General features: G+C 55.9%; 4 protein-coding genes across 4 annotated transcripts; 2 read left to right on the plus strand and 2 right to left on the minus strand.

The window, feature by feature from the left end:
• Nucleotides 1-2,801: 2,801 nt before the first annotated feature.
• Nucleotides 2,802-5,072, plus strand: GCG54_00004412 (Saccharolysin; the record flags this gene model as incomplete). The annotated part of the gene is made up of 5 exons (XM_045404461.1): nucleotides 2,802-4,052; nucleotides 4,100-4,223; nucleotides 4,271-4,571; nucleotides 4,622-4,801; nucleotides 4,874-5,072. The coding sequence occupies 5 exons, from the start codon at nucleotides 2,802-2,804 to the stop codon at nucleotides 5,070-5,072; spliced, it is 2,055 nt and encodes a 684-aa protein (XP_045265245.1).
• Nucleotides 5,073-6,064: 992 nt separating this feature from the next.
• GCG54_00004413 (Calcium/calmodulin-dependent protein kinase cmkB) lies at nucleotides 6,065-7,520 on the minus strand (the record flags this gene model as incomplete). The annotated part of the gene is made up of 2 exons (XM_045404462.1): nucleotides 6,065-7,135; nucleotides 7,188-7,520. Coding segments are annotated over 2 exons (1,404 nt in total), but the record flags the coding sequence as incomplete, so codon positions are not given.
• Nucleotides 7,521-9,087: 1,567 nt separating this feature from the next.
• Nucleotides 9,088-9,789, minus strand: GCG54_00004414 (uncharacterized protein; the record flags this gene model as incomplete). Its single annotated transcript, XM_045404463.1, has 3 exons — nucleotides 9,088-9,172; nucleotides 9,223-9,483; nucleotides 9,557-9,789. The coding sequence occupies 3 exons, from the start codon at nucleotides 9,787-9,789 to the stop codon at nucleotides 9,088-9,090; spliced, it is 579 nt and encodes a 192-aa protein (XP_045265247.1).
• Nucleotides 9,790-11,056: 1,267 nt separating this feature from the next.
• GCG54_00004415 (putative RNA-binding protein C3H8.09c) lies at nucleotides 11,057-13,507 on the plus strand (the record flags this gene model as incomplete). The annotated part of the gene is made up of 2 exons (XM_045404464.1): nucleotides 11,057-12,299; nucleotides 12,354-13,507. The coding sequence occupies 2 exons, from the start codon at nucleotides 11,057-11,059 to the stop codon at nucleotides 13,505-13,507; spliced, it is 2,397 nt and encodes a 798-aa protein (XP_045265248.1).
• Nucleotides 13,508-13,543: the final 36 nt, after the last annotated feature.

A 13,543-nucleotide genomic window follows, 5' to 3' on the forward strand; every position in this document is an offset into this window, starting at 1 on the left:
TTCCCATAGCGAGTCCATCCGGCCAACCAAGCGGGATGCTGCTCGTGAAATGTGACATTCTCATGCAAAACACAATTTGCCATGCTCACGGTCCTTTGCCTTTGATTGTGGCATGAACCAGACAGCGACGTGGCTCCTGTGGCCGAACTGCCGCCCAGGGTTTCTCTTTCCCAAGCGGCTCTTATTGGTTTCCATGCGCATGAAGCTGTGACAACCCTTCCTGGCCATTTGGGTTGTCTACCGCAGTGGTGTCTGCCTCGCGACTGGCATGTGCCTGCCGTGCGCGCGAGAGACACTTGCCAGGATGGGAGGGGGCACGATGGTTCACCGCACGACAGGATCAGCCCCGTTCCAGAGTGTGGTTCGACGGGCCTCAACGCCAGAGATGGGAGTCGTCCGAGGTTGCGCGAATACCTTATTTCCGACTCAGCCGCCTGTTCGTCCCCCTGAGTCGGTACTTTCTACCACACTCCCACCCGGGCCCGTGCCGGCATTCGGCGTTAGACGGAGCCGACTTGCTGTAGTAATCACGGGCTAGTCTCGCGGAAAGACCGGCCGAACAAAGGAAGCCCAGGTCCTCGGTGGCCTGCAACAGCACCGAGATTCCACCGCTAAGCTCTTTCTGTAATGCCTTCGGCGCCGTAATGGAGTTTTGCTTACTGTCGTCCTCGACGTCAAGAAGGTTCATGGACGGCATTCATCAGTCTTGGCAGCCAAAGCAACATGGCCTTTCCATGTTTCCACCTGCCCCCCCCCCCTCCTCGACCTCTCTACATTGGACAAAGTGTTTCAAGTCACCCGAACGGGAGCATCCGGTCGGGCACGTTCTGTCCTCATTGGAAGGGGACCTGAGCTGAACACCCGCTGATCACTTCTGGCTATGGACCTGCCTCGTGGGAGATCCTTGGTGAAGGGGGCGCGCACGCATAATGACTCTGCAGCAGAAAGTATGTTTTGCCCGTGCTGTCATACCTGTCTTGGCGGGAGGTTTAATCCTCTGGCCAGGGCCTGGATATGGTTTACTCAACGTCTGGAAGTTCAGAGCAATTTTTTTAATTTCTTGTTCTGCTGTTTTATTTATACATTTGCCTTTGTTCTGTAATGTTCTGGAGACTGGCGAGAGAGTTCATCCACGTTGGAGTGGTGGGAGAGATGGCCACACCTTCCATCTTCTTATATATTGCCCCCTCGGGATACACGGCACGACCTCTGTGGAATGATGTGTGATTTAAGCTATTAGAGCTCTGGTGAAAAGCGTAAAGCTCAATGCTCTGCGTGCTTCAGCAATTCTCTGGGGAACGGGCTCTACTTTGAGTCTAAAGAGAGGGAAGCTTGGCCATTTAGCAGGCCCGCTTGGCTACTTGGACTCCTTGGCGCCAATGCTGTAGTTGAGATGAAGAACGTCTACCCGCCGTACCCGCCTGGCGTGAGGCTGTTCGCATGACAGTAGTCTCCTTCTGGGGGAGGCAAAACCACAGAGGACAAGACGGTGGTTGGCGGGTTCGATCACGCGGGGGTGGGAAGCTGTGACCATGTAGCCAGATGGCATGAACTGCTATGATGTTTCTAGCCGACGGCGATGGAAGTTTGACAGAGCTCTGCGTGCTAGTTGGTCCTTGTTGTTGGTCGGGAAGGGTGTCCGGGGAGTCTTCTCCGTTGGTGGGAGAGGGGGGCGAATGGCGAATGGCGATTTTGGAGATGGAATTTCGAGGAATTGGGTATTATAGCTTGGGAGGGATGAGCTTAGCTGAGCTGATTTCCTTCTTTGGTCGTTGGTGGAACACGTGCCTAGGGAGGCGACTTGGTTTGCCAAGACCGTCTTCGTGATGCCGGGCAATGCTAATGCAATCTTGCTCGTCTCTGAAGCTGTCTGAGGTTTGTGAAGCCTTCGTGAGTATTTTTCTTGGGCAAACTTGGTCGATAGCGGTCCTGAGACTGCATTGTTGTAGAAGAGATGACCTGAGGCAAAACTTGATCCGGGGTCGCAGGAGTGAAATGAAGATGGGAGGCGATCTGAAGCTGGCATTGAGGCGGTATACATCCCGCCACGGACACTGGCAATATTACCCAAAAGAGATGTTCCCAATCACGACAGTCTTCACTTTGCCGCCTCGCACAGATGGCCAAATCTCCAAATCGCCATTCCGAGCCATCAGAAACTCCCCAAACGGCATCTCGAAATACCGCATAAACCCACGCCACGTCCGTGTCGTCTCTGGCACAAGCTTTCAAACAGTTCTGAACATTGCAAGAGCCAAATCCCACTCAAGCTTGAGCCTCTGAGCGGTCCCACGAGCCTCAGTGTATCACTAATTCAGGAACCCCTCAGGGCCCGCGCCGCATTTGCCGGATCAGGATTTACGAAGGTGGTTGTACGGCATGGCTGCAGGTCGGTCGCGCGCGTGACCGGTCGGGGGACCCAATCATCGGGGCCGCGGTGGAGAAGAAAGTCTCCGGAGCGGTGGTGATGTTACGTCGCCGGGACGCGGGTCTGCGGCGCGGATGCGGGCCGGGGGGTGTGTGAAACCGCGTGATGAGGCTTTTTCTCCCGAACGGTAGATCTTTCAGGGGATGGAACATCAGGTGGTGAGAGTCTATCTTTTTGGATCAGGTACGGTGCGGTCGACCTGCCTGATGGAGTTAGGATGTTGAATGAGGCTGTTCAGAGGTATCTTGGTTATTGCTTGGGATTGATATAAATGTGTTTGTGACAGTCATGATGAATGAAATGTTGAAAGCTGTTTTCCCTCAATTGACCCCCTTGATTCTGAAGTAAGTTTAGAAAAGAGGAAAGGTACAAAATGGATCGCAAACCACCCCAACCGCTTCAGCCAATGCTATCGGCGGACGAGATTGTCCCCCTGATCAAACGGTTTATCGCAGAGCAATCCTCTATCCGCGACACCCTCGTAAAGGCCATTTCGCCCTCTGAAGCGTGCTACCAGAACATCATTGCGCCAATTCAAGCCGTCGAAGATGCAATCCAGGGAGAGGCAGGCGTTTACGCCATGCTGCGCTACTCGGGCCCTGACGAGCTCACCCGCCAAGCAGTCCAAGAGGCGCAGGAAATCTGGTCGGCAGCTGGCGGAGAGAATTCCAAGCGAAAAGACGTATACGAGCTTGTCCAAGCCGTCAAAGACAAGAACGAGGATCTGGGGTACGAGGAGCGGAAGGTGTTGGAGGATACGTGGTCGAGCTTTCGGCGTGCCGGGCATGGAGCACTTGTTGAAGAGCAGATCAAGACGTACCTCAGCCGACGGGAGAGAATTGAAGAGCTGAAGAGGGATTTTCAGAACAATTTGAGCGGGAAGGGGACGGGTTTGTGGTTTGAGAAAGATGAGTTGGAGGGTGTTCCGGCACAGGAGATGGCAAGGTGGAAGGAAGAAGACGGGAAGATGTTTGTGCCATTGGAAAGGGGGGATAATGAAGCTGTCCAACGATATGCTGATAACCCTGAGACGAGGAAGAGGATGTTTGCTGCATACGATGTCAGGCTGGGTGAGAATGTCCCCATTTACAAGGAGATGATCATTCTCAGGGACGAGAACGCGAGAATGCTGGGGTACAAGAACCACGCGGACTTTCGAATCAGGGAGAGAACTGCACCGTCGACGGAGTGGGTGGATGACTTTCTGAACAAGTTGATCAAGGATTTGATGCCGAAAGGGAAGACGGAGATGGAACGGCTTGAAGCAAAGAAGAGGTCCCATCTCGGTGTAGAGGAGGCGGAGATTCTGCCATGGGACTACCAATACTACACCCGACTGCTGGAGGAAGAAGCCAACGTCGAGCACGAGTTGATATCGGAGTACTTCCCCTTGCGGCACACTCTGTCGTCGATGCTGGGACTGTTCAACCAGTTCCTTGGGCTGGAGTTCGTGCCTGTGCCGGAAGAGGACTTGGTTGGGAAGCTTTGGGCTGAGAATATCGAAGTCTGGGGCGTTTGGGAGGGAAGAGGTGAGAAAAAAGGCGAGTTTGTGGGATATCTGTACGCTGATATCATCTGGAGGAAGGGAAAGTATCGTGGGAACTGCAATGTCAACTTGCAATGTGTGAGTTATTTCGAGATCACATCGAAATGAATGCTAACAAGTTACAGAGCTACGTCAAAGAAGATGGGACTAGAGTCTATCCCGCCACAATCCTCATGTGCGCCTTCCAACCACCGTCAGCAGCATCTTGTGCCCTTCTCAAACACCAACAAGTCGTCACACTCTTCCACGGTATGTACTCCTTGACCACTCCTTCAACGCTTTCTGACATCCAACAGAACTGGGCCATGCCCTCCACGACCTGATCTGCCGAACGAAGTACACCCGCTTCCACGGCACCCGCGTCAAGCCCGACTTTGGCGAGGCCCCCAGCACCATGCTCGAGAACTGGTGTTGGATGCCGGATGAGCTGGTCAAGATGAGCCGGCATTACACCCGCGTTGACCCAGCCTATGCGGCCAAGTGGAGGGAAGACCACAATGATGCCGAGCTGCCTCCTGAGAAGATTGACGAGAAGCTTGTGGAGCGATTGGTCGAGAGCCGGAGCTTGAATCGTGCCCTGTGGTTTTTGAGGCAGATGTGAGTCGTGAATTCTGAAATTCGCGAGTGCAGGGGGCTAATTGTGGCAGACTGTTTGCCAAGTTCGACATGGATGTCAACAACCAGAAGTCTACTGACGCAGTGAGGGAGTTGGATGAGGTCAAGCTTTACAACGACCTCAAGGAGACTCTTACCATGACCAAGAACCCCGAAAAGAAGAGTGTCGGATACGTTCAGTCGAACCATCTCATCACGCTCTACGACGCGGGGTATTTCTCGTATCTCAGGCAAGTTACCCCTGACACTCCCCCAAGCAGCTGCAGCTAACGATGTCTCTGCAGCGCGCACGCTTTCGCGGCAGACTTCTTCGAATCCAACTTTGCTAAGGACCCGCGGGATCCCGAGGCTTGGGACCGCTACCGTCACGGGATCCTAGAGTACGGGGCAAGCAAGCAGGAGATGGACTTCATGACCGAGTTTCTTGGTCGTGAGCCTGGGCCGGGTGCTCTTCTTAGGAGTCTTGGGCTGTCCAAGTCCTGAAAATCCTGCCAGGCTGACGAGCGTGGCAGTTTCTTGCCTCCTTGACAATTGAGAAGACCAAAAAGTTTTATTGTATTGTCATGTCGCGGGTGTCATCATAGAACTGAGTTGCTTGTGTGAATGCTACATCCAGAGGGGTAATGTCGAGTGAATGAGCCCATGGAGTCTAAGTTTCCCTTCGACCTAGTCAATAGAGTTCCGTCTGACAAGGTAGTTATATTGGGATGTCCAACCCAAATGTATTCAACCTCAACACGTAAGAGGACACTAGCGAGCCTCGGTGTGCATCTCCGTTGACTTGAGTCTCCTTCTCAACAGCTAGTTTGCTCAAGTTCTCAGTTCTTGGGTAGACACATTCCTAAGGTCGTCTTCAGCATAGCTTGCCGCCACGCCGCAGCCGTTGTCTCGTGGTTTGGGGGAGGAGCATGAACGCATCCTTACGCATCCAGGGCAGACAGAAAAGCATCTCGCTGAGTTACGTTGACCGTTGCAGCACATCCCAACCACACGATCCCAGTCCGAGTCAGACAAGACCGAATTTTGCATTCTTCATGTCATTATAGGGCTTTCCATCCGAGTCCTGTTGTTGATATGTGCTATAGGAATCCGCCCAAACATCAAAAACGAAAAGAAATGGGGGTGCCGCGAGACGCCCACCCCTCGTCCAACGAAGGAGCCAGTCCGCGGACATCAACCCAAGGTATCTTGTTTTCCTTCTCTTTTCTCAACCCTCTCCATCAAGCTCTCTGGGCATGGGGCCCTGCCCAGAGAGCATCGTGGAATCGAGGAGCCGAACTCAGGGCCATTCCATCTTCGCGTGGCCGCCCTGCGCGAGCGCCTCGCATGTGCATGAACGTCCGGCACGTATTCCCTATGCCGGGGTGAAGTCTTGGGCGGGTATCGAGAACTGGATACTCCCATAGAGAGCGACCCGTTTTGACATCCTCATCAGGAGCATTGGCTTTCACATTTAGTCCTACACCGCCTCGAGACTATCGCCGCAGTGCGGGACCGCTCCACAATCCCTTGCTTGTCTCAACGACCTTGTTCTGCTCACTGCCTGGACGCAGACTTGCGGGCACGCTGGTCGGTGTCGGTCCCGCATCTGTCATGACAACGTCGTTCTGGTTGTCCGCCTCGGGCTGGGTGCCGTAGCCCGAATCCTTGTGATTTGTGTTGCCCATGCTGATGGCACTGTCGTCCTTCTTCGCGTTCGGTGGGGACTTTAGCCCACGATCGGGCTCGCGGGATTTGGCGCCATCCATAAGGTTCTGTTGGCCCTCGCGCAGCTTGTTGATTGCGCGAACCGTGTCAATGGCAGCATGCAATGTCCGGCGGGCGTTGAAGTTCTTCTTGACGGTGGGCAGCAGGTTCTGGCCCTCGCCCTCGCCGTTGAGGTAGCCCGCAACGAAGGGGTGTTGCAGAGCCTCGTGCGCGGTCATGCGCTTCTTCGGGTCGATGGTCAGACACTTGCGGATGAAGTCCTTGGCGTGCTCGGAGACGCCGCGCCAGTAGTCGAAGGGGGTGAAGCTGTAGTCAGCGTTCAGGATGGCTTGCATCTCCTCGAAATCGCTGTCGCGGTCGAAGGGTGTGTATCCACAGAGGAGGAAGTATGTGATGACGCCGAGAGCCCAGACGTCTACGGGCTTGCCGTGGCCAATCTTCTTGAAGATCTCGGGGGCCATGTAGCCAGGAGTACCGCACGTCGTCGTCAACACGTGGAACTGCTCCTCATCCATAATACGACTCAGTCCAAAGTCGGCAATCAAGAGGTCGGCGTTATCTTCTGGCGTGCGGAAAAGCAGGTTCTCGGGCTTCAGGTCTCGGTGGACGATACCGTGGTCGTGGAGGTAAGCAACAGCGGAGAGGGTGGCGCGGATGAGGTCTGCGGCGTCGGACTCGTAGTAAGAGCCTTTTCGGCAAATACGATCGAACAGCTCACCGCCGAGGGCCAGATCGGTGACAAGGTAGAGGTTGTTCATCGTCTCGAAATAGTCGACGAGGGTGAGAATGTTTTGGTGGCCCATGGAGACCTTTTTCAGGACTGCGATCTCGTTGCGGACCTGCAGAGCATGTTAGTCGGGCGGACGACTCAGAGTACGCGGATCGGCGAACCATGTGTTCTCTACCGGCCATCAATCGCTTGTTGATGACTTTGGCGGCATAGTAGCGACCGGTGTCGATGTGGACGCACTCCTTGACGACGGAATACGAGCCGGCACCGAGCGTCTTGCCGACCTTGTACCTGCAGGGCTGGACCTGAGGCTTGTCAGAGCCGTTCGTTGCCATTGTCGCGATTGTCTGTAGGGTATCGAGACGCAAGGTGAGGCCGCGAGGAAGCCCTGCGGTCGAGGGCTGTCGGGGACGTGGTGGGTTGAAAGGTCGGTCGGGGGTCGCGAGATCAAATTGTTGGCGGGGTAAGCGCGGTCGGTGTTGGGGTCGCCTCGACTGCAGCTAGCGGTAGTTCGGTCTTTGGGTCGTCGGTCAGTCCTTTGTTTACGGGGAGCTGCAATGCTGGGGCAGGCTTTGAGCGTTCGCTTCGAGGTTGTGCTTCAAAGGCCGAGGTTGTGGTTTGTTGGAGGTTGCAGGAAGCAAACAGCGGCTGACGGGGCGGGCAAGGCGAGAAGAGAAGTTGTGTGCTCGTTCTGCTTGGGCAGTTGGGCTGATGATCGACGGTTCCCGGCAGCGGCACTGCAGTGTTGACTTCCCCTTCAGAGGGTCTCGCGGGGCTAATTTGAGCCAGGGATAATTGCGACCAGAGATAGATGAAGGGGGTGATGCGCTGTCACTATGACGCTATGTCGCAGATCAATCTGATGAGGTCTTCTAGCACGCGATGCGCAGCAGATGCAGACTCGATGGATGGAAAGCAGCAGCAAACGATGGCGAGAAAGCGGAAAAAGGCACAGCAGAAGAAGAGGAGGAGGATTCGACCTGAATTAGACGGCACGGGAAACAGACGAACGAGTGGACTCGTGTGTAGCACTAAGAAAATCCCGTGGGACTAGGGAGCTTAGCGGTGCCAGCTGGAGACATAAGGGACTCGGGGTCCCGCAGCTCGCCCCGGAGAGTGAGACAGGTCGCTGGTGGTCCCCAGCTGGAAGCCGTTTTGGCCACTACCTTGGGATTGTCACCTCCCGACTCCCCCCCGCCGGACCTGACATGTGCCTCTATCAATCTGTCCTCCTTTTACTCGCGGTATATCTCCTCGAGCCAACGCAAACAGAGACGCGTCTACGATGGAGGTTGGCGGTGACAGCCGCCTGAGGGTGGAAGCGGCCCGGGCCCAGCCAGGAGTCCCAGGTCACAGCGAGATATGGCACCCGACATCACTCCCGGGGCGAGCACGGGGGTTCCCCACCACTGCTGCTACTGGCCCGGCATGGATTTTGACGCAGCCCCCAACTGCCTCCTTGTTTGTTCTCTGCCGTCTTTCAGCCGCGTCCTATCATCTCTGCTATAGGAAAGAATATCTCGGCTGTATTCTGGTTGTTTTGAATGGCACGATGGTTGATGGATACTTGTGAAAGCAGACGCTGAAGGCATCTCGGCATTCCCAGCTATCGGAGACATGGTCGTGCTTTCCACATAGTACATTTACCTGGTACACACATCTTACAACTTCGTTGAGCCCCTGTCGCATTACGCGATGGAGTTCACCTATTTGCATCAGTCAGTTCCCCAGCCCAACAGCATCAACTCATTTCCCGCGAGCCCACGGCGCAGTCCGTCTCCCTAAACATGGGAACTAACAAACCAGACTCGCAGACGGCAATCCCGATTCTGTACCTCCCCATAACCTGATTCAAAAGTTCAGGGTCCAAGCCTGACCCCTCTGGCTTGCCGCCTGGCTGGTCCTTAGCTTGGCTAGGCCTGACCCCACCCGCGACGATGGGATGTTTGCGTGTCTCAGCCAACCATCGCAAGGCGAACTGAAAGTTTGAGCACGTGTCGTGACTCAGGGCGGCTGTCTTTCCAAATTCCCTGGCGGTGGCTAGAGCCGCATGGTGGTACTTTAATCGAAGGACGCCCGACGGTTCTGCTTCTTGGAGCTCAGGTGCTTCTTTTGCTTCAGCCGTCCTTCGTTGAAAGATTTGGCACTGCGGGGATGTCAGCAGTTGATGCGGTGAAACGTGACATGTCAGCCCACATTTCTGCGTGTTTCTTCTTCTTTTCATTGCTCGTCTCTCCCGGCACTGTTTCGCGGTATATCCTTTGCACCTCGGCGATGAGCTTTTGCTGGTTTTCATCCGAGTTGGCGGACCTCTGACGATGCTCCTGAGCCTGGAACGTCAAGGAGTCTGACCTTGCCGTGTAGTACTTGGACTCTCTGATGCCCCGATGCAGCAGTTTTGGCAGCATTGGAAGGAGGTCTTTGACGGGCCAAGCAGTGATTGCTTTGCTCTCAGTTCTGGTCGGCGTTAGTAAATGGCCCATACCTTGTCACCATGCCCAGCAACCCATGCAAGCGTGAATAAACCTACTTGTTGACATGTTGCCCTCCAGGACCGCTTGAACGCGCGTAACTTGTTTGGCCTTGGGGTAGTTGGCTTCCGTCAAAAGTCTTGTGCCACGATCTCGCCTGCTTTAGTTCTTCCGGGTCGAAAGACTCTTCAAAGGCCTGAAACCTTGCCCAACGGATGGCATGTATGGGCTGGAAAAGAGGTCTGAAGACGGAGGGCCGTATGGGCTGGATGAGGCTGGCTATTGTCGTCATGATGTTTGCGAAGTCGAGGTTTTCACGAACACCATGGGCTACTTGGGCACGAAGCCGCTTCTATCCAATATGCTGTGTATTAAAGTGAAGAGTCGGTTGACCAATCACAGGCAAACAGAAGTGCCAAAAAGAGTGATGAATGCCGTCCTGCTGGTTTTCGTTGACAATCAATGTCGGTGGAGCTTGGTGATGAGCGAGAGCTGAGCCGTGCGTTTCGTCATCTTGCACCGTAACACACACGGCCTCTCGTTCGGGAATAGTGGCATCCGCCTACCACATACAGTTAGCGCCGTTTGTGGTTCTGAACCGTTTTCCCGAGGTGACATTGGTCGACTCTGCAGCGACAGATCGGCCAGGCCAGGCCCAACCCAAGGGCAAGCACAAGCACAAGCACAAGCAGCCTTGTGGTTGCACTTGCAGTGAGTGAGTGGCAGACGGGAGCGACCTGGTGCGCGGGAAACGGGAAAGAGCTTGGGCTGCCTGCCTGCCTCCGCTCCGCTGCCTGCCACCCACCTTTTACCATGCCCTGCACCTATCACTGGTAGGTAGGCAGCCCAGCGGCAGCCCAGCCCACCTACCGACTTCTTCAGATTTTTTTTTCCCACGCGGCCTCGTACCTTAATTTTGCTTAACCTTTTTTCCCACCACCGCAACACCCGTTGGCTGTTTTTCCAAGCTACATACAACCTGCGGCTACCGCTTTCCGAACCTCTCGGTGCCCACGGTTCTCAAGGTCCAACGCCAACGATCTCTCCCTCTACTCTCACTCATCTCCCAGCCTGACCGACAATCTATCTACCCCTTCCGCCCTGGACACTAAGCTTTTCGAAGAAATTTGGTAAATTGCCTGCCATCCTTGGGAGAGCTGCCGATAGTTCTTTTTCTTTCGTCCGCGCATCGGAGACTCCCCCGTGTCTGCAATCTCTTCTACTATTTCCGCCTGCTGCTCCCCCGCCTTCGTTTCCATTCCCCCTCTGGAAACCCCCCAAACCAATCAATCAACCGTGCTTGCCTGCCTTGCGCACATGACGACACAGCCGCGGCTCGACTAAAATCAGAGAAAACGAGGCGTCCGGTCGCCTTGTCGTCAATTCTTTTTGACATAAAGCCCATCTTCTGATCCACTCCAACTTCCATCTCCCACCCCTCCGGACTCCCAGACTCTGCTGAGCTTTGCCAATTCCGCCAGCCTCGTCCACCGGGCCCAGCGAGCACACAGCTGTCGAGCCACCCATCGTCACTCCCGCACGCGACCGCCAGCAACTTGATGCCCGAGCCAGAAGCCATTCCGGAGTTCCAGGCTACTGCCGCCGACCTCTCGCCTCTTTCTCCATCCCCTCTGCACTCCGCCGCTCCCGCCGTTGTGCCTGTCCTCCAGGATACTGCTGACATCCTCGATGCAATGTCCACCCAAACTAACGCAATCGCCCAAGGCGGCCTGAACGCAGTCGCTCCCGGGTACAAGGCTGCGGCTGAAATCACAAACGGCACCGCCAGCCATGACGCTGCTGCCGACGCCAACGCCAACGACCAGGACGACGACGACGACAGCCTCAACGCCTATGGAGAGGAAGAAGAGACGAGCGCGGACAAGGTGCAGGAGCAACAAGTGGAGCAAGATGCCGAGGATGAATACCTCAAGTACCTCGACTCTCAGGTCGAGGAAGGCGCTGAACAGGATGATGTATCAAAGGCACCAGAATCCATGCACAATTCCGCCGCGTCTGATTCCTTGACAACCCATCAAGTGGTTCCTCCGCCCGTCGCTGATCCGTCCTCGGCCCGCCCTGCCGTCACCCAGGAGTCAAGCCCATCAGCTACCGCCACCTCGCGCGATGCCCACGTCGAGGATGACCCCGCCATTGAGATCTCTCAACTGCTCACTGAGATGACCGGCCAGGCCAGCGATGCCAACGATCAAAGCCCGGCTGGCTCCGCCAATGCCTCTGCCACTGCTCAGAACCATGAAGCCCAACCCGCCTCAAGCTTGTCATCGTCCGCCGCTGCCGCCACCCTTCCTCCAAGACCTCCAATGCCCACCCAGGCATCTGTCATCTACTCCAATCAGAACCCCCATCCATCCAGTGCGGCCGCTCCGTACGTAGCCGCGGGTGCACCCGGCACCACGCCCGTCCAAATGACTGCGCCGCCGTACTCCAATCACCCTGACACTAATGACCGCAAGTCGCACTATGACCAGTTCCTCGAGGTCGAGCGCTCCTACATGGCGGAGGCCAAGTGGGATAAGTTTCCAGATGGCTCACGCATCTTTATTGGTTCGCGCTCTCTCTCATCAGGCCGACCTGACGGCGCCATTGACTTCTTTTCAGGCAATCTGTCGAGCGAACGTGTCTCCAAACGCGACGTATTTGAAATCTTTTGCAAATACGGCCAGCTCGCCCAGATCTCCCTCAAGAGTGCCTATGGCTTCGTCCAGTATCACAACCTGGAGGATGCCCAAGCTGCTATGAACAACCTCCAGGGCATCGAGATCAAGGGACGCAAGATCCGTAAGTGTTTCCCGACGAAACGGTTGTGAGGCAGAGCTAACCTTCATTCATCAGACCTTGAGTATTCGAAAGTACAAAAGAGTAAGGGCGGCAATGAGCGCAATCGTTCACCCGACCGCGGCGGCCGTGGTGGTCGACAAGCGGGCCGTCAAGACCGGCATGAGGGAGGCCACAACGATCGACGTCGGGACGACTACAGACCTGGTCGCAACGCATCTCCTCGCCGGAACGGCCATGCTAGAGGCGACAGCTACGGCAGAGATAGTCACGGCCGGGACCGCTACTACGACGACCGTGCTCGAGGCCGCTCCAGATCCCCCCAGAGCCACGGCCGCAACGATAATTACCGCTGGCGCGAGCCCAGCCCGCCCAAGGCGTATGAACGGCCTGGTGGAGAGCTTGACCTCCCTCGCCGCTACGGCAATGAGGTCCCGGACGTCCAAATTCTTCTTCTCCAAGAGCTTGCCAACGAATTCGTCGCATGGGTTCAGCATCCCTTCACCGAAAAGGGTCTTAGAGTTGCTGTCATGTTCTTCAACCCCAGATTTCCTCGCGAGGCGCTCATCTCACGACTGGCTGCGGAGGGTGTCCACGGCGTCGTCGACCTCGACATGCAAGCTCACAACTACGGAAGGATTCCCTTAAGAGTTTTCAAGCAAGCCCCTGGTGGCCAAGCCATGTTCGAAGACTATGACAACATTGAGCCCAAAATCGCGGCAGAGCTCGTCCTCAGGCAAAAGGCCAGTGCAGCCCCGCCATACCAGCCTCCCCCTCAGCAGCCCTACCCGGGTTACGGCGGTCAACCTTACGGGGGCCAGCCTCCTGCCCATGCGCCCGCCTACCCTCCCCAGGGACAGCGCATCCCGCCTCAAGCTGTTCCTCAGGCCCCAGCCGTTAACCAGGCCGACATTGCAAACATCATGAGCGGCGTCGACAACACCACCCTGCAGCAGCTGCTGGCGCATTTTGGGGCGCAAGGAGGTGCGAATGGCGGACCTGCGGCCGCGCAGATTCAGGCAATGCTTGGCGGTCTTCAAGCCGCACCTGCACCCGCGCCTCAGCCTGCTTCGTACGGCGGCCAGGCTTACGCCGTCAACGGTGCTGCAAATGGCCATGCAAACGGTCATCCTCCTTCCGCACCCGCCGGCGGCGACCAGGCCGCGCAGGTTGAGAATATCATGGCCCAGCTGGCTAAGTACCGACGGTGAAAGTGAAAAGGCGCGCATTGTGGAGTTTGACGAAGA

This window comes from Colletotrichum gloeosporioides, assembly GCF_011800055.1.
Source record: "Colletotrichum gloeosporioides strain Lc1 chromosome Unknown consensus_37, whole genome shotgun sequence".
NCBI classification, from domain to species: domain Eukaryota; kingdom Fungi; phylum Ascomycota; class Sordariomycetes; order Glomerellales; family Glomerellaceae; genus Colletotrichum; species Colletotrichum gloeosporioides.